The sequence below is a fragment of the Sylvia atricapilla genome, chromosome 2, assembly GCF_009819655.1.
Source record: "Sylvia atricapilla isolate bSylAtr1 chromosome 2, bSylAtr1.pri, whole genome shotgun sequence".
NCBI lineage: Eukaryota > Metazoa > Chordata > Aves > Passeriformes > Sylviidae > Sylvia > Sylvia atricapilla.
This window is the reverse complement of record NC_089141.1, coordinates 64,537,086-64,558,445: the sequence shown is the minus strand read 5'-3', so window position 1 is coordinate 64,558,445 and position 21,360 is coordinate 64,537,086. Positions and strand designations below refer to the sequence as shown.

The window sequence follows — 21,360 nt, the reverse complement described above, 5'->3', positions numbered from 1 at the left end:
AGATTTTAAGAGGACAAAATAATAGATAAATTTGACAAATGCTATCATCAGAATGCTGTGATATAAACCAGGAGGAAGTAATTTTGAAACGGAAATTAAAACCCCATCTGAACATAACAACTAGCATATCTTCCACTAGGAATACTAGAATTCAGAGTTTAATTTCTGAAAAGATTACATGGAATGACAAAATAATAAATGATCCGAAAGGCTTACTGTAAAAATGATGTCTATAAACCTTACAGCTAACTAATATTTGTCAATATCCACATTTGTAGATTTTTAGGGTTTTTTTTTCCCTCTTCTTTTTTTTCTTCATTAATAATGGAAAAAGAGGTACAAAAAAGACAATTACACAACTAAAAGATTCTGAAAGTTATATTTTAGTTGCATTTTTATAAGTTCTTGAGAATTTGACTGACTTTAGCAAAAAAAAACCCCTCAAATTTGTTAATTTCTCCTCTTTTGCAGCATTTTACTAGTCATGCATCATGTATATCAAGACTTGCTGCCAATAGTTCTGGACAAATAACACCAAGACCTTTTGAATAATTAGGGAAACTGAGAGGGAAAGAACAAAGGGCTTAAACCTTCTGAACCTTTGGGTGCTCAAATCATATTACAAAAGGAGGCAAACTTAGCCATTACCTCTTCTTCTAAGTGTTCTGGAGTGAACTCAATGATTTTGAATGAGTTAGCCATGTTCTAATAAAAACAGGCCCTTCAGGGATGTGAACACAGTTCAAGCACCTCCTACCCAAATCAAAATAAGCACTTAGATTTCCAAACCAGGAGACTTCCGAGCATGCATGAGGATCTCTACCTAAATGTGCTCCAATTTGGAATGATTTTAAGTGCCTCTGAGGTTAGGTGGTGCTTGAGAACAGGAGGTATTGGTAAGACTTCACTGGAATCTAGTCAGGGAAAACTTACCCCCAGATATCACTATGACAAGCTGTTGGAAAGTCATTAGCGTGTGCAAAACCTGTACTTATCAAGCATACATTACATTTTGAGTACACTATGGTGGACTGCCCATGACTGGATCCCAGGTGCCCACCAAAGTCACTCCCTCTCTCTCCTCTGTGCATCTGAACAGGGCAGAAGAAATCTAACAAAAGACTCATGTGTCAAGATAAGGACAGATAACGGAGAGATGAATCCCCAGTTACCGTCATGGACAAAACAGACTCAACTTGAGGAAAAACTAATTAACTACCAATCAAATCAGAAAAGGGTAATGAGAAACAAAACCAAGTCCTAAAATAAATCACATTCCCCCCTTCTCTCCTGCCCTTCTTCTTGAATTTAACTTTGCTCCCAATTTTCTCTTTTTCCATCTTCCCAGTAGTGCAGAAAGACAGGGAAAGGGGGCTGTGGTCATTTCATACCACATTCCTGCTTATCCTTCCTCGTCAGGAAGGACTCTTCACACTCTTCCCCTGCTCCAGCATGGGAGTCCCTCCAATGAGAGACAGCCTTCCACAAACTTCTCCAGTGTGGGTCCCTTCCCACGGGTGTAGTCCTTCAGGAACAGACTGCTTCACTGTGGGTCTCTGTGAGGTCAAAAGCCCTGACAGCCAACCTGCTTCACCATGAGCTTCCCACAGGGTCACAGCTTCCTTTGGGCAATCATCACCCCTACCTACCATGGGCAACAGCTCTGCTACACCACAGACCCCTTCTATCCTTTCTACCCTTTTTACGATAAAAACAAATGTAAGTTTACTCTTCATTTGAGTTTGGCAACTCTTTTTGAGTTACTGCAAGTACCTAAGCCTGAAAATTTTGAAGTAGCATGGTATCTTCCTACCTTCTGTAGTTTCAATCATCAGGTCAAATTCTTTGTGTAATCACATATCTAGACCTACATTGATAGAATTTCTGTCAACCAAAAAACTTCCAATCACAGAAGACAGGAGAGGTCATTAAAAAAAAGCCAAAAAAAGCAGTATATAAGGCTTCATAATGAAAACATTATATTTTATGATCAGCCTTTGAGAAATGCTCAAAGGCTTGATGATTCTGCATTGGAGGAGGACTGAGTAAGACTGATGGTAAATCATAAATGCTCCAAAACCAATGAATTTCTGAAAAGAGACTATGCTGAACTCCTTTTACTCAGAAAATCCATGTGGGACTTGAGCTGTATAGCTTCTGCTGTTTGTGATGCAGTTTCCTACACCTGAGCCTGTTGTGCAGACTCCCTTTTTTATAAGTCAATGGAAAGAAACAGGTACCTTACAGACATGATTCCATCCCAGCAGAGGCATTTTAAATTAGAAAAGACTGATGACAGCCACAGTAAATACTAAAATCCATGCTGCATTTTACTTATTTTGGTCAGAAATTAATGTTTGAACTCATCCAAAGTCTAACAGTATGTTACATTTTAAAAATGCTTTGAGAAACCCACAAAATTCCGAAACACTGGTATGAAGAAAACTGAGATGCCAGAATATATTATTCAAAAGTTTTCAGTGTTAGAACTGCAAGGAAATGTTCACCTTGTAGTGAACAAAATTCATGTATCAGTTACCATCAATTAGGTTCACAATTTCCATCTCTACAAATAGCTGTACAAAGGTAACTTGATGAGCAGAAACAAAGAAATGGACTCTCCCACCAATCCCAACACAGTGACTTCCACTTACCCAATCCCTTCATGCAACTGTTTTGTCTTTGCCCGGCTTAGACTACTCTTCCAAAGAGAAAGAGTGGGAAACTGCATCATATATTTTACAGATGCATCACACTCCGTGAAGCTTTCGTGACTGATGTTTTTTCTCTCTTCTTTTATTTACACTATTCCCTTCCCAACCTCTCATCTTTATTTCCATTTCTCTTTTGCCTATCATCAATCCTCTGCAAGTTTCACAATGTAGACATAGTGGAAGGAGAAAAATGCTTTTAACAGGTAAACAATTAAGATTCTCAATCCCTTAAAGTAACGTCTTGCCCTCCTTTTTCTGATTTTGTCCTTGATGAAAATTTACCATATTTAGGACCAGTCTGGCGGGCAGGTAGAGAAGAGTTTTGAAACAGGTTTCCTTTAAATTTTACACCACATAACTAAGGGAAAAGGGATTCCAGGAAATCTTTTAATTAAGCACTTACTGATCCAAGCTTTATATGTTTTCCCCATTGTCTTCTGAGTCTAGTAAAAAGCTACAGAAATTTTTAAGGGTGATAATTAGAGTAAGACCTTACTGATAATATGGTGTTGCATCATGGACAACATATATAGTTAAAGCTGGAATAGAATAACCAGAGAGCTGCAAAGTTATCCATGCCATAAGTGACAATACAAACGTTGCCAACAACTGGAAAATATTTAGAGTGGTATTCAAATCCAGACTGCAGAAATGTGCATGTATCTAAGCATAGGTCTGACATGTGAGCAAAGTAGCTAAAGTCCCCTTATATTAAATATTCCAGATGCCAGGAAGCCAGGACAATTAAGTTAAAATATAAAATATTCTTTACAACAATAGATATAACTTTCTCACTGGATTGAACACTGGTCTTTTTGCACTGGGGATTTTGTTTGTTTGGAGTAGGGTTTGTTGTTGTTGTTTTCTTTGTTTGTTTTGGTGTTTTTTTTTGTTTGAATCTAAACATGGCTGGTCTCCCCCATTTTCCTCCCACTCACACTCCACTACCATAACTCCTCAGTCCCTTTTAATCATACAAACCACTTATGCTTGAGTTTTTTTCTAATAGTTGAACTGTCAAGGTAGCATCAGGAAATACATTTAAGTAGGGCATGGCATATATAATCATTAATACATTAAATCACATTAAAGCAGAGGTGACACTGTATTAATTTTGAAAAAGTTATAAAATTGAAAATTTTAAAAATAAAATAGCATGAAAATATGCAAAATTCAATGAACACATTGATGGAAAGGTATTGACTTATATGGCTGAATTATCCAATTAACAATACACTGTGTGTAAACTTTAAGGCTTTTTCACATAAGTATTCTCCCTATTTTACACAATGGTTAAACCAAAACCTGCTACAGGTGAGGAAAAAATCTCCAATCACAAACAACCCAAACCAAAAGACCTCTGCAAATGACTCCAGGCTTATCACACAACACACTTCTGCATTCTGAAAGGTCTATTCAAAGTCTTCATTTTAGTGAAATACTCTTTGGAAGCAGTTTCTAAAACTAGATGTAACATTCATTTGCATGTATCTGCCAAGTTTTTCAATGTTTTAGAAGCTAAACTAAAACATGCTGAAAATGACTCATTGTGGTACCAGAAGACATACTGTAGGAAATAAGAACTCATTTACAAGTGGGAGAAATACACTCACACTTCATCTGTGGGAATTCACTAGACTTCCCTTCCAGTAAACATTATATTTTAAAATAATCACGGAAAATATGTTCTTTTAACTGAAGTTTATGAAAGATTTAGACAGCTAGCATAACAAAAGAGACTTACAAAGATAAATGTAAAACTGTCTTCAAAAATAATTAATAATTCTGCCAAAAGATATCAATTTAGCAATAAAAAAGATGCTGAATTTTTTCTTACTCTAATAGTTAAATGAAAACTGTTTAATACACTTTTTCAGTATAAATAGATAACCATTTGAAACAAAGGACAAAAGGAAGATGTGATTATTTTACAAAGTAAGAAAATGCAGGGTGGGAGGACAGCCCTGGCAGGCAAAGAAATAACCACAAGGTAGCTAGCTCTTTTCTAACTTGGAGCATGCCAACTACTTTTGCAGATCTGCGCATTTCAGTAGTACAACTACTTGCAGCAAATGCATTATTTAAAAAAGTTTATTTTCTTTGAAAAGAAGTAGTCATCTGGCACGGAGAAAATAAGCCTAAAATGCACCCCATTTATCTGTGCATATAGAGTACTTTGAAAAGAGAAAAAACCAACTCTGACACAGAAAATTAGACCCAGGTTTCACAACTTGTGACTGGGAACAGTGTCATAAAGGACAAACCTAAAACGAAAAAAACCCGGCCTCACTGGCTTCTATAAAGTAACTGTAAAACCAAAAATGTTCTAGAGGAACATGCAACAGACAACAAACCACAGTATTTCCTCACCTGGTTTTAGGTCTAAAAATTACTGAAATGAGTTACCAGTCAAGGCTCCATTCCATCTAATACAGGGCATTTCACGGGGTCACAGGATTTTCATTAATCACACTTTGGTTGCCCTTTACCATTCAGAGAAACCCTCTATGATGAGTGTACCCAGAGATTCAGGAGTTACCTGAAGCGAGCAGTTTATAAAGACAAAGGAGGAACTATGGTTTCTAATTATCTTCATCTACTTACAGTACCATTTTGCACAAATAAAACCTTTCCCTCTTCCCATTCTGAGTGGGACAATTTCTTCCACTCTTTATAACTCACAACCAATTCTAGTGACCCCAGCAATGTACCCAAGGTAAAACTGGAAGACTTAGCTTTTTGAAGCATTTTAAAACTATGATCTAGATTATATTTCTGGAATGGAAACGCTAAAGATCTTAGAAAAATCAGAGCAAACATTAAGCAAAATTTCAGAAGGCATGAATCAATGCACTTCTATATCTGTTTATCCATGGCAACACTTTCCACTAAACAATTAAAATATCTATGAAAACAATTCCAGATGACAAGTTTCACATCAAAGCTTACACTAGATTATATACATACACATGCAGTAGTATTCATATTAAAATGTTAGCCAAGAGCTGCAGCATTCTGACAACATATCCAATGTTTAAATTTCAGAAGAGATGTACAAATTAGCTTTTAAATACAAGTATATACACTTTACATGTGTATTATGAAATCCAGCATTTCACATAAAGACTAAGTGCCTGTCAGGTATAAGCATTTTATGTAGTGCCCAAGATTCATCTCAAAGGAGCCTATTTCTAGTTACATTTATTCCTACAACTATACTGCCACTTGATGGAAAAATTTTACTTCCTCTTAAGAGAAAGTTTCTCAAATTTGTTTATTCCATAGGTATGAAGCTGTATAAAGGCAATGTTTTTCGCTGCTGGAGTACCTCAAAGGGGCACACTCACACAGAGCACCCACAGAGTCTGTACCTTCTCCATGCTTGATGAGTCAGCAGGATGGTCTGTGCAGCAATGCCTTGACTTGGCATTTGTTTCTTTGCTAGTACAAAACCTAGTACTATACAGGGCTCACAAGAAAGGGTTGGCAGTACAGACAATGAACATTATCTTTATGGATTCTGCTCAAGGGTAAGAACTAAAAGAGCCCTTTACTGCTAGCTGTGAAGCCCCTTGATTTAGTGTTTCATATGCACCTCTCTATTCCATCTTGGTTGGGTTTATTTAGTCCCCAAGTTCTGTGTCCTTACTGCCTCTCATCACACTCCTCCCACAGAGCTACAAATCCTGTCCCTAATCACCAGCAGCCACCCTCTGGAGCAGACCAGCATATCCACTTTCACACTGTGTACCCCTTGGAGGCCCATTCAGGACAAATGTTCCCATCTCCTACTGGAAAGCCTATTGGTCTTGCTTTTTGGTGGGCTGTTTCTTTGTTTGGTTTTTTTTTTTTTTTTTTTTTTTTTTTTTTTAATCTAAACCAGCTTCCCCTCACTGATACCATAAATAGTTCAAAAGTACCTTGGTAAAAAGTTCTTGGTAACCTCATGACTCAAATGTCATAATCACAGCCAAGTGTCACTATAGCTAAATGATGTTTGGTAAAAATGTTCTGATATCGCACGCTGCCACCCTACAGCTACCCAGATCATGTTATTCCTTAGGAAGCTCTTGAACCATTAGCTCTCGCTAACCATGTCTTGAACATGAGTTGCACATTCATTTTGCTGGTTTCACAGAATATACTCACAGTTACCCACACAGTCATACAAGTAGACACAACCATGCCTTTACATCGATCATTCACCTAGAAACACAAACAGCTGAACAAATTATCTAAATAGCTTTGCACTCGGTAAACTGAAGGACATGGCCTACTCACTATCCAGTATGTGATGAAATATTTCAGCACTGAATACATACCGTTTCAAAAAAAAAAAAAATCTACTGGTGTCCCTGAATATAAACAACACCCTGAGTCAACCGTGACAAAGTCCGGGATACATTCTTGAGGCAATCTTATCTAGAAACATACGAAAGGGAAATCAGCCCCTCCAGTCCTGGTCTTTCTGTTCTTTCCTCATCAAGGCACTGGTCACCAGACAAGCCAATCTCATGAACAGAGAAAGCAACAAAACAGCTGCCAAGGACTTGCATGGTTGTTCCATCAGCTGTGAACAGTGGACTCACCAGTCATGAGCACTACACATTAATATCATACATCACTCTCTTTTGGGAAGTCCTTGATGTGATTAACTAGGCATACTCAATGCTGGATGGATTAATGTCTAATGCAAACAGCTCCTTGTAGTTTATGGCATGAAACTACCTTGGCTCACTGATGGACACTATTCTGGGTGCCTGTGCATGAACCTGGTAATGACAGTCTTTCATTTATTCACAGTTCTTCATTTGTTCATTTACAAATTAACTACCTATCCTCTATTTCAGAAGCATATCTCACCATTTTTCCTGTTTGTATGAGTTACTCACATGAAATGGGTGTCACCACCATGGAAATGATGACCAGCCTAATGCTTTCTTCACTTATAATTTAGTGTTTTCTCAACAATTCCAGTGTGATTCTGCAGAAGACAAACTGTAGCCAACATTTAGCTCAAAGCTCTCAGTCATCAATCTTAAGTCTTCATGTCCAATATTTCAGTTTATGATGAGGTTTTAACACCACAAAACTATAACTTCCTTCTCACACCACAAAAGCACCTATTGGACACTGTTCTTCCAAAGTTTGCTATCTGAAAATGCGTATAGCATCACAACCTTTTCCCAGAAGTAATCAGAATGATTCGAACTCCTTTTCTAGGGAGCAACCACAGACTGAGAATTACAAAAAGATAACTACTATTAAAAGAAAACTTTTGTGGTTTTATTAGTCTTAAATATAATATTACACAAATAGCCATAATTTGAAGATCAAAATTTTTGTACAGACACAAAGAAAATACAATATTCTTGCTTTGAAGAATTTAGCCTTTGAACGGGTATTATAATACACTGTTTACATAAACATATTCAATTAACATTCCCTAGCTATATTTATGGTCATGTTGTTATTTGTGACCTGTTTTTCTTCTGTATTCTAAAAAACATATATTTGTGAGTTTCCCGTAAACAGATTCTTTTCTCATGTGCCATTGAAGTGTTAATGATTTGGGTTACTTAATGCTGGTAAGGACTTCACACATACGTTTAGTCCTTCAAGCCCAGATGGTCAGAAACACTCCAAAAACAAACATTATTTGCATAGATAACCTGATGTATGTAACAATCTTTGAAAAAATACAAAAAAATCCAGATTAGCAATTTCTTCAGATAAAAGCTTTCATATTTATCTTGTCATTACATCCAGCGTAATGTCCCCTTTTCAAAGGGATCCAAAGTACATGTAGTAAAAAGGCTGGGAAGTTCCCTTGTGTTTCATAGCTCCTGTTCTACATAGAACGGCTGTAGCGTATCACACAAAAGGCATACGTAGCCTGAGAAAGCTGGCTCCAACTGCAGCCAACTGTGTTTTGAGAAAAGCAAGAAAAACTTCTTCATAATCTGTATTTCTCCCTAATTCTCTGCCACTAGTGTTCAACTGCTTCTCACTCAAGCATTTCCTGAAAGGTGATGTGTTTCCTACCTGTAAAGGGATTCTCAAATTTATCTTGACCTTTCTAGTCTTGTCTTGAACCCATGTAAAATTTAGTACCTGAAACATGATTTGGTAAGGACTTACAAAGGACACCAACTTGTTCATCCTGGCAGTGCTCACCATCAGTGAGAAGCTGGGTGCAGTGAGTCACAAAAATGGGTGTGAGGAATACTAACCACCATGGCAAAATCATGGACTGCAGTGGAAATTTCAACCCAATAATTTAAGAAATATATATAAGCTTTTGAATTTGTTCTCAAAAGACATGATATATTTCAACCTTTCTAGGCTAGCAAATATATCCTAAGGATTCTGGAGTAAGTAAGTAGTTTCTTAGGTACTCAGAATAGCCATTGCAACATCTTAACAATTTGCCTCTTTTAATTATAGTTTTTTAATACTAAAACATTTTTTTCTAGTAGGAAATAAAAGGTAAAATGAAAATGACAAGGCTTATGGAAAATCTTGATGATATAATGATATGTTGATACTACAACTTTTCCAAAGCATCTCTCAGAGGCTGAAAATATTTCATGAGAACTGTTTCTTATGAGCTGGGGCAAGAGCAACTGAAATAAAAGATTTTTAGAGCTATAAATATAATCATTACACATTCCTTGCACAGTAAGAGAACAAACTTCAAAGCCTGTGTTCCAGATGTAATGCAGCTCAGAAAGGTCAAACATCGGACTAACTTAGCATTCCTATGAGTCTTGATGTAGATAATCCTTCAGCATCAAGACAGTTACAGTTATGAAGTGACTGGTTACAGGGCTCAAAACATTCATTCTGCAAGAATACTATCTTAGTTAAGAATGTAAAAATTTAAGATCCTGATTAGGAATCTAACAACCAAAAACAACTAGACAAGCATTAGCAAATGTGCAGTCTTCCCAATGCTATTATTCAGCTCTTTCATCAAATTAGTTAAATAGTTTTCCCCTTCTGTTTATTAAAATGCATCCTAGAATTATCTATTAAGATGTAAAGGTCAAATAAACATTTCCTCAGAAGAAAAGGAAGAGAGTAGGAGCCTCCCTAGTAATTTCAGTAGAAATATAAGATACACAGACTTTTTCTGTAATGGATTTCAGCGCTGCTTCTACACCTCGGAAACAAACTAGACTTAGTTACATGGGAAATGGGCTTTTTCTTTGCTTCTCCATCATATTATTCTTTTGGTTCTTTGACTTCTTGACATTGATTCAGAATTTCCAAGCGGGTGTCTTTCAGCAATTTCCATGACATTCATGAATTCTATCCTTTTATACTTGTACCTCGTTTTTAACTTTCTCAGCAGGGGAACAAGATGAAGGTAGTTTCATGGGAAACATGCCATAGTTACTTTGCCTGGGACTGAAATCTAAACAAGGTCCAATAATGCCATTGAAGGGCTTGGCTTTATTCTAACAGAAATTCTAAGTGTTAAAAATTACGCATCATATGATAGAAGTCATAAATGAATAGAGGAGCAGCAAATAATTCTAACAAAAAGCATTTTGGAAAGCACTAACAAAGTTAATTGAAACTGAAGATTTAAAGTGGTAGTGATTTTCAAGACCTACACAGCTCTTCGTATACAAAGTTAGCAGCCATGTGTAGGGACCAAGAAGTTCTGACAGTAGATTTTACCACAGGAGGATGACAGCTCCTGTGTAAGAACTATTTTGGACAGTAGTCTTCAGTATAGATTTTTAAAAATTCATTATTGAAATCTTCATTTGATACAAATGTTCTTGAAGAGATAATATTTAAATATGAGTAGTAACTCCAGCACATATATCCACTGAGTTAGTAATTTAAATATTAGAATCCTGTCACTGCAGTCAGCAACATCCAGATTATAAAAATATGTTAACAGAAGGGGAAAATAATTAGTTTCAATGTTTCTGTTAACAATGAAAGTATAATGTAGTAAATGAAAATCTAATTATGAGATTCCTGCATGCTCCACACAGCTTCTAAATGCATTCTAACATTTATTTATTCAGGAAATTTATCCAATTATCTTCTCACCTAAGACAGCCCTCTAGGCTTATGTGCAATACAGGGATCTTAATTTCATTTTATTTAAAAACACATTTGACGAACAGAATTGATCCCCTCTCCATCACCTAAAAAGTTTAAGACAGATGACTAGCATCAGATAGCATCTGATTAATTCTAAATTGTATTGCAATTATGAAGAGCAAAAAAAATAATAGGGATAAAAAGAATTCAAATTAAAAAGACTATGGAGAGACTAAAATAAGTCTTTAAGTTGTACAGTCAGCTTGCAGCTGACTGCAAAGAAAAGCAATAAATCTGTAAACATGAACATGCAAACAACTTTTTGCATACTTCTCTTAACCTATGAAGAAGAGACCAATGTTGTGAAATGTCAATGACTCTTATTCTAATTTGTTTTTAATTTGAGAAAAGCATTTCCAAGTAGAAACAACAGAAATACTCCTACAGGTATTTTACCTGTAGCAGATCATCCATTATATATTTCATAATTTTAAAAACTGAGCCATGTACACCAACCCAGAAATGCTGAAATAATAATAGTACAAAATACTTTGACATCTTTATAGAACAAACCTAAGGCTCTATATGATTTCTGTAGTCATCATTCTGACTTAACACAACTACAGAAACATGGTTTAAAATTCAACATCTGTGCATCTGTATTTATTCAAATAAGAAAAAAGTACATAATTGAAAATATCCTATTGCCTAATGGAAAGAGGCAGGAATTTAAACTAGCTTTTACAAAACGAAGGGTTTTTATTAATAGTGTCTACTGCAAAGTTGAAGGAATAGCATTAGAGGCATTACAGTAACACAATTTCCTTGAATACTCATTTTCTGTTCACTGCATACCTATTTTGTTTCTCATTGTTATTCTACGCTTCTCACTTTTATCATTACAAAAACAGGAAAAGAAAAATCTCAAGTATATGATGTGAGCAGCAATTAGCTGTAGAAGAGCACAAAATTTTTTTCACTAAGAAAAAGGTTTTTTATGAATTTCTCTTGTGTTCCAAATAATTCTAGAATTTTTAAATCAGTTTCCACTGATATAGCTGAGTCCTGGAAAAAGATATATACCTTTTAGAAGAAATGTAAGGAATTTGACTTTTAAGGAAGTCAACAATCCAAGGCAAGAGATGGTTCCTGTAGGGGAAGTGCTCTAGTATGAATTTACTCCACATTAGACTTTTGAGTCCACTTTAAGAGAAGGAACTATTTAAGTTTGGCATTGCACCTTATAGGAAACTAGAAAATTTAACCATCAGGAAAAAATCCAATACCAAACCACAGTGCACTTCTATATTCTTGTTGTTGGGGTTTTTTTGTTGGTGGTATTTTGGTGGCTTGAATATTTTTTCTTTTGGCAAGGAGAAGTAGCAGATTAATAGCCAATAGTTTGAAAATAACACTCCAAGAGTCCTCAAAGAAGGAAGAGCTGGAACATATTTAGCATCTGCACTTAACTGTGTAGATAACAGAGCTGTTACAGAATTGCTCTGCTTATTCTACCCCTAGAAAATTTCAGTGGTCTACTTTAAGGTTGAAACAGCAGATCGTTTTTCAATATAACTCTTTCATGAATATTATCACTTTGGTATTTTGTTGGCATTTGTAAATAGCTCTTCAGAGAAAACTATCACAAACATGAGTTTAAAAAAATGAAAATAACTGCACTTGACTAGAAAATTGGGTATTAGTTACACTTCTGATCACAAGATTTGCCAGGGGCTTATTTAACCACCATTCAGGCCAGTCAACATTCCACATACTTCTGAAGCTTTCAAACATGTTTGTTTATACAGATTATGATACCAGTGGTAACGACGATGAGTCACCTTGTTTTTACTAAAGTAGAACAAGCTGTTATATACAGAACTGGACAACACAGGTATTCCTTTTTCATCTCAGGGGTTTCTGGTGATACTAAAAAATTTCTTTGTTCCACAGAACTGTCGTATGTGCATCCACAGTAAATTCAGAATTTGGGTGGGGTCTTTCAAGTTAAGGTATTTATACCACCTTAACATGCCAGTTAGTTACTTTGCAGCTCGCTTAGATAAATAATTTGGAATGTGGAGACAGTCACAGTCAGGTCTTGACACCTGTTATATGCGAGGTAGTTTTAAAGAGACACCTACATTTCAAAAAGGTCTAGTATGGGTTTTCCATATTCCCAAGCATAAAATAATCTTCTGAGGAACAATCTACTTCTTAGAACTCCAAAACCCAGCATTAATCAACCTTTTTTAAACATGAGGAGAGTTTTATGTAGTTGGAAGGCTTATCACAATGAAAACCTGTAAAAGTAGAAGCATAAGTGTATCAAACAAAATTCCTATGTTTCTAATTGCATGGGAACTTCCCTCCTCAAAAAAAAAGCAACAATATGAAAAAAGGACACATTGTTTGAGTAGGAATATAGGTGCACAGAAAAGTATTTTCTCAATGGTTCTTAAATTTAAAAACAAATATAGAAGAATTGCAAAGTTAGTATTTTTTTTAAGTAAAAGTGCAAATTCAAATTATGGTATGTAAGACTGATCTTGAAGAGGAGTTTATGTATGAAATCCCCATGTCTTAGTAAATCTTACCACAGCGAAAGGCAGGAGTCTCATTAGAAAGAAACCTATGTTGACTCACATTAGCATTTTATTTTCACTCAGGTGACCAGTTTCAAACCAAATTTCCTGGTCCTCCCTCCTCAAACAGCTTTGATTTCCACATTGTGGAGTTATCATCTTAGAGTTGCAAACTGAATTCCTTTTTGAGAACCCAATCCCCTCCAATGTGCTCTAACCACTGAAAGGCATTCAGCACCCTTGGGCCCATTCAGCTGAACAAGAATTAAGCTGATGTCAAGCCCCTTGAACTCACTGCATATCAAGTCCTCCAACCCACCCCATTTGCTCTAGTACCACCCCTATTGTTTCAATCTTTAGGCATATTTTTTCAATCTTTAGGCAATGCTATTTCTTCAGTTAGTATCACCACTGCAATTTAGGGGTTATACATAAAAATTAAAAGTTTTAATAAATTTCTTGCTATTCCTAAGTTAAGATTTTAACTGATTACTACTTGCAATTAGAAATTATTTAGAGCAAAGAAGGTTCATCTAGTACTTCCTTTGATTAGATGACTACGTAGCAGTGTCAGTTAATGAACTGATCTCTACATTTCAGAAAAAGAAGGTATGTGTATTAAACAACAAATCAAACCGAAAATAAAGACATATGACAAACTTCACCTGCACAATTCTGCTGACTGCCCGTAGTTTTACATTACCTCACAATTTACCACAGATAATATTCTAAATTTACAAAAAGTAAGGAAAAGGTGTTATGGAACATGAAAGTAAGACTGCTTGTAAACAGGCAAAAATCAACCATAGCTTCCTTCTCCATGGAATAGAATAGTACACTGGCATAGGCAATATATTCTACACATGCAGTATCAAAGACTGAGAAGAGATAGCAGTAAAAGAACTATGTAGCAAACATATATGCCCATGACTACTACTCTCTATCCAAATTTCAGAAAAACCATTAATTGAAGTCATCTTAAAAGACAATTTTCTACTTTCATCTAAAGAAAAAAAACCATAAATAGGTTCAGAGTTTGACCACTGCTACTGCACAGTATAAAATCAACATTCTTGCTATGAAATGAATGATTATGTTCGCTTGTCTCTACAGGATTGTAGAGAAATACCAAACTTTCATCTTGTTACTGCATTGATAATGGGAAAAATCTACCACCAGAATTAAGGCTGTAACTTCATTTAAATGAAGAGTTTGTAACTCAATTTGTTCTTTGTAAGCAGAAAGTTAGTCGCTCCTCCTACCTCCACTGCCTAGATATAAACACTGTTATACCTTCAGATTTTTATATGCTTTTTAAAGACACTTACTGTTCTAAGAGTTGATCGTATTTTCTTAAAGAATCCTTTTCAGCAGTAACTGCTCTCTCTTTTTCCGCAACAGCATTATCTCTTGCTTCTCTTAAATTTCTGAAGGAAACAAAAAGTGGGATTTTAAGAATGTTAGAAAAAAGACTGCTTTGCTTCATTAATTACTGGTTTCTGATCTGAACTTCAATACTACCTTCTTCAACACTAATTGAATGACAGAAGGGTCTACCTATTCACCTATTTATTACAGAGTATTTGCTTGAGGTTATTTTCATATACACCAGTAAAGCTTCCAGTTCTGAAATTCTAAAAAACAATTATCAAATCACCTATTTGTATGTGGAAACATATATATATATAACTCTAATTATTCTAGAAAAGTCGAAATAAAAATTCCTTATTTTTCGCAGGAATTAAATAAATTCCAATAATTTTCCTTGGTACTTTGGGAATAACTGCAGGAATGCTGTTGGCCTAGCTGAGATGATTGACAACTTTTATGACAGACCAAAAAAAGTTTAGGTAAGCACAGAAATCCTACTTCCACATACAACTAATTGTCTAGTTACTCTGATATAGAGGTTATTGCACATCATCGGTGTCTCCTTCTAGGTTCTATTGCTGGCAACATTCTTGATCTGTAAAGTCCTAAACTAACATTTTGTTACAATCTGTCAATACTGCTTTTTTTTTTTTTAAACCAAGGATCAGTCAAGATGTTCAGACCACCTCAATTATTATGTCACCAACACAAATGAGAGCAGCATGATACTAAGAATAAAACATAGTATTTGTATTCAAAAATGGGAATTAGTTATTAATAATCTGCTCTGCTGCAAGCAGGCTACAAATTAACACTGCAGAAGTCTGTACTGAGGGAAAACATCGCTTAGATACTGTATATAAACTCTGTGTCCAGTACTTAGCACAACACAGCATCAGCCAATTTGCCAGAGCTAAGAGTGGCTGTTGAGGATTAGACATCTGTGTGTTATGACTCTTTTTAAGGATTTTACTCTACTGCTGGTTTGCTTCTATGATGAACATTCACTAGCATTTGGAACATATTAGATGATCTTAAAAGATTCCTTTCAATTTTGTTATATCTAAAAAGAACACTATTCATATGCTGCAAATGTGAGCAAATCCAAGCACAGCTGCAAGGCAAGCAAAAACCATAGCTAGCAGAAATGATTAGGGGGTTTCACTTCAACATCACATACTTCATCTGAACTGAACTGCTAATGTGGATGCAACCTTGATCTTGCTATTGAAATTTCTTCTTTTCCCTCTTCCCACAGCAACTTTCTGACCTAAGGCAAAGTGAAATTAAAGCCTCAGGGAAGTTTTGAATAAAAGCGAAAAGTCAAAATATAAAAAGAAACAGGAAATTATTAAGTCCATTTAAATGTTAACCTAGGCCATTGTGTCACACTAAAGGTATATAATTTTTGGTTGAAAGACTGTTTTCTAGAATAAATGTTACCAGCGGCACTTTTCTGAATTCGAAGTAATTCATACAAACAGGAAACAGTGACTCAGAAAAAATAAACATCAGAATTATGTAGCAGTTAACTGGCTATTAAAGAAAGATAACAAAATTTTCTGTAAAAATTGAGTTACTAGGCAGAATTTAATGCAGAAATTTAGTGCAGAAATTCAGGGACTGACTTTAAGATTAGATTCTCTAAAACTGACTTATACGAAAATATGGGAACATCGCAATAAATTTTTATTTATTAGATAACAACATTAGGATCAAACATATTATGTCTTAGAGTAGGACTCCAGAGCTGTATCCTTAAGACCATAGAAGTGGGATAAAAATTAAACAGGAGAGATACAGAGAGTCATTAAGAGAATAAACTATTTTACTCAGCTGAGCAACTAACCAGCCGAAAAACGCAATAGGAGGAAAAAGGATACAAGTGAGATACTATTTAACCAGCAAGACCACAATCACAGACAGGATACAACTTCTGTTGAAATACTCTTAGAGAGCCAGGAGACACACCAGTGATGCTGCCAGTTGTCAGTTGTGTGATTGCCATTTCAGAGGATGTGAAGCACCTACCCAAATGGCTGCACCCTGGGGCCTCATGAGGCATCTAGCCAGCCTATCACACAGGTGAAAGCAACCTTCTGAAATGGGACAGGAATATTATCTAGAGGATCAAGAATGGGCATGCGGGCAAAAAAAAAAAAAAGGAAGGATGAGGACAGAGGAGGCAGCTTTATTAGCTTTTCAAACAAACCTCTTGGCAACTGCCATTTATTGCACCTTGTCACATGCCTAAACTGTTCTAGAGTGCACAAACTGGATTCCAGTCAGATTCAACCATGTCAGAAACGCTGCTCAGGGAAAGCATCTCACATGCTCAACTCCTAAACTGTGTTTCATCTGTGGGAACAGAGTAGAGGTAACCCAGCATCAAACCTCTTGCAAACATTCACATGCCCTTCGAATTCACTCATGCTTACAACAACCATACAAGTGAAAGTGATGCCAAAAAAATAAGGCATGAAAGCATCACCTTTTTATTAGTGGCTCCCTCCCATTTCAGTTTCTTGAACTAATTCATCCAAGCGTAAAATAAGCGCCAATAAATTCAAAGGAACTATCAGGCACATCAGGCTTGGCAAAGTGGCAAAGAATATGAACAGCTGAATAATGGATTAGCTCAGCTGTAATACCATTCCATGCTTCAAGCAGGAAGATGAAACCAGCATCTTAACTTCATTTTCAGCCACAAACAGCATCTCATCACATTGCACAAATTCACTGCAAATTTTTTGCTGACAATTTGAAGTTATATTTATCTTACCATTGAGGCAGACTGTCTTATGGTGGATTTTTTAATATTTTATAGAAAGAACATATGCTAGAAAGCCATTTTTTTTTCCAAACATGCAGGCAAATCTAAGAGATTTGCATTTCAGAAGTAATTATTTCAAAATGAAGAACAAAACTTCTGTAAAGCAGTTCCAGATACAAATGAAATATCTTTCAGTAGTTTTCTTTATGATATACAGACGCTTGTCAAATCTCCACAAGGAGTGCATGTTTAAATTCATACTTTGTAATTCAAAGTAGATTTGCATACAGGAAGTGGTGTAGATGTATATGTGTGTGCATGTATTTTACTCACAGTTGAAAAACTACACAATGATGTAATTGTTTTTTAATTAGAACCTTTCAATTGACTGAAAGATAGCAGAAATCATGTTCTTTTTTTCACTTTTCCCAACAGTAAGAAAACTACCTATTAGAGGAACAGATGCTGATGTCACAAATATCTTTTTACTACTGTCATTTCCTTCTCCACATGACACTTACAGGACATCTACAGTCCTGTAAGCACTCCTCCCATTTTAAAGCAATAAACTGGGAAAAAAAAAAAAAAGATAAACAAATTCAGTGCCAAAGGTCCAAATCCCTAAGTCCCTAAAAGGCTTATGCATGTAATTCCATGGTATTCAACTAGATGGCACACATACAAATTCATCATGCAAGTCTTTACGTGAATCTTCTCCAAAAGAGAATTTTACAATGATTTACAGGAAATCAATGCTTTTTTTGAATCACAATGCTTTAAAAAAACTCAGTTAGATTTATTTTGCACAGCCCCAAGCCTTATCTTTTTTTGGGTTTTTCTGCCTTATTTTCTGTGTCAACACCTTCTCTTTGGATTCTTGGCACAGCTTCAAGATTGCTCCTAAAGCACAACAGGTGAATTGTCATCCCATAATAATTAACTTATACATCTGAACAAACTTCAAACCACCAAATTTTATGCAGAACTTGAATTTTAATAATTCTTTTGAAGTGATAATTTTGGCTGTCCATCATTTAATAATAAACAAAACAACATACACCTACTGTACAATTTCATCTTAGTTTTTACAATACTTCCATCAGTTTTACAACTGAACTTAAATTCTTAAATTTTTACATTTTGAACAGCTCTCAAAGGGTCAGCTAAGATTATACCTAAGCACAAAACAGTCCTTGGTCATTTTTGCCCCAATTAGGTTATTAGGCCTACACTTTACCTACCTGTTTTCACGTTCATACATCTCTTTTGAGGTGCTTCTTAGTTGCTCAATTTCTTGATTTGTTTTGAACCTTATTTGTTCCAACTCTTCATGGAGTCTCCTTTCATATTCTGCTTTATGGTGGTCTCTGTAAATAAACAAAATATACTGCACTAGCCAAAATATCAAAACTTAGGTACAGCTTTACAAGAGAAGAGTTCTTCTTGATTTTACATTTTATTTCAATCTTTACTCATTTACCTCTCAATGACTTAAAATACTTCATCAACCTATGTTGCTACATACATTAAATGAAAATCAATCAGAAATAAATAATATTTAACTGTGAATAAACAGAAGTTTTTTGCACACAGATTTAATTTTTTCAAAGTAATTTAATATTGATTAATCACATAACATTAACATTCTTCCAGAACTTTTTGTCAGCCTCTACTCAAGTGCTTATATTAAGTAACCACTTAACTCCTCACTTTATTCTTCATCCCTGGGTAAGGACTGACTAACTTATTGACTTGAAATGCTGCCATGCCACTACAAGATTTCTTTGTGTACTATCTGCACCTCATTCGAAGGAAAAAACATCATAAGAAACATTCAAGATTAAATGCGGTGGAGATTTGTGAAGTCAAAAAACCCCAAGATTCAGGAATTTATCCTATCAATGTAACATATAAATTATTTAAAGCACTTTTTAAGTTTTTAAGCGATAGATATCAGAAGATATCAAGATAAAAAAAATCAATTTCAGAGAAACACTGACTTTCTTGTAACTTTGGAAGCTAATGACAGATTGTAAGGAATCTCATAAAGAATCTCTCCTACAAAAATAGTTCTGTTGTAAGCACTTAACAGTTGAGGAATGTCAAAATTTTATAGCATCTAGTTAATGTTCAAGAATAATCAATCAGCAATGAAGCAACTGGTAAAAATCACACTTTTGTTTGGAAACAAAAGCATGTTATGAAGATGTGTGCATTTACAAATATAAAAGGTTTTAGATTTCATTTGATTTCCAATCATGTGATAGGGCATAATTCTTAGAAATCAGTACTTGAGCTGATCAAAAACTCCCTCACATTAACTAAATCCCCCCAAAATATTATGCCTGCTGTCCAGGTTTTCCTTTTATCTTATTTCCTTTTCCTTTTAAAAAAGAAAACCTTCCTGGTTTACTTTTTATTGTGACACTGTATTTCAGTTGAATCTTCAAGGTAGAAGTAAACTTGTTTCTTCTCCTTCCTCAACTGTGCCACTCTATAGCAAATACTGTATGAAGATCTTTTACACAATAAAGACGTTCGTAATAAAAAGACCAAAAAGAACATGATTTCTTAAAACACCACTTCAAAGTAAGAAGCAAAATAAAAAATTTATTTAAAATAAAGAAGTGCTGGGTGAACATAGTTCTGAGGTATAAACACATAAAACAAATTTTAAAAACTTTTGAAGGAAAAATGATATTTAAAACTCTTCTGATATAAGCTGGAGCTCCATAACTGTTCATTTCAAGAATGCCCTTCTATTTTCATTTAGGTAACAATTTTTTAGTTGTCTATCAGGAGAGTCATAGTAGCACACTTTTCCTTAGTGATACAGGACACAAGATTTATGGATATACATTGAAAACAAAAAGTTTATTTTATAATTAACTGAGGAAACCTACAAGAAAAATTGCCATAAACTCCCAATACTGAAAGTTTACTTCACTACTATGCTCTTATAAAGGTTTAAAAAAAATGTTTGTGATTCATGTTATGACCCAAGAAGTGTTCTGCTTCTAGTTCCATAAATATGGGTTAGCTTTCTGAAAAATAAAATTAAGTAAATAGGATCTGTGCAAGAAACAAGGGAAAACAGTTAAAGAACCCGTCTACTAATAGAAGTGAACAGACAATAACTTGCCTGGATGCAACATATTTTTCATACATTTCTTCCCTAGCTTTTTTGGCATCCTCTAGCTGAATCTGTAGTCTTTCAAGACGATCTTCTTCATGTGCACAGCGAACACTAAGCTCCATGTTCTGGCGATTAAGATAATCTTTATCTTTTTGCAACAAGTTGAGGGATTGTTGTAAGGTTGCCAGCTATAAAAGGTATTTAAAAGAACACTTTAACAAGATTTTCAAGATTAGTATTTAACTTATTTGCAATTTAACTCGCTTCTGTGAAATCACCTGAACCAAAAGACTCTATTTACACTTTAGTTTATGTAAGCTGATCAAGCTTTAAGCTGAAAAAAAGATTTTATTAACAATTTTATGAGTTTTCATTATTTATTGCCAGTAGTTGGTGCCTGAAAAAAGAGGTCCTTTCATCTACATCAGCATCTAAATAGTTCTGAAATACTGAATAGCAGTGCTACTGAATAGTGCTACATCAGAAATACTGATGGAGAATCTTGGTGCCAACTTGTCATACTGACTACAACATTCTCAGGTAAAGCAGTGAAAGATTTAAGGGCACCAGAGTGATTACTGCTCCATAAAGAAATGGTAAAACTGATAGTTCTGAGGCTGATGTAAGGCATGACTGTTGTGAACAAGGCCAATGCTCCAGGCTGAACTGATGCCAAAGTAGGAACAAAAATATGTTGGGAATAGCCCCCTTTGT

General features: G+C 35.2%; 1 protein-coding gene across 2 annotated transcripts in view; it reads right to left on the bottom strand.

Moving 5' to 3' along the window:
• PIBF1 (progesterone immunomodulatory binding factor 1) overlaps window positions 1-21,360 on the bottom strand; it is a 103,757-nt gene that overhangs the window by 60,553 nt on the left and 21,844 nt on the right. For both annotated transcript variants that reach the window (XM_066313385.1, XM_066313384.1), the window contains exons 8-10: window positions 20,653-20,834; window positions 18,752-18,877; window positions 14,695-14,793 (exon numbers count right to left, since the gene is read on the bottom strand). In XM_066313385.1, coding sequence (XP_066169482.1) covers window positions 14,695-14,793; window positions 18,752-18,877; window positions 20,653-20,834 — 407 coding nt within the window. The remainder of the gene's footprint in view (window positions 1-14,694; window positions 14,794-18,751; window positions 18,878-20,652; window positions 20,835-21,360) is intronic.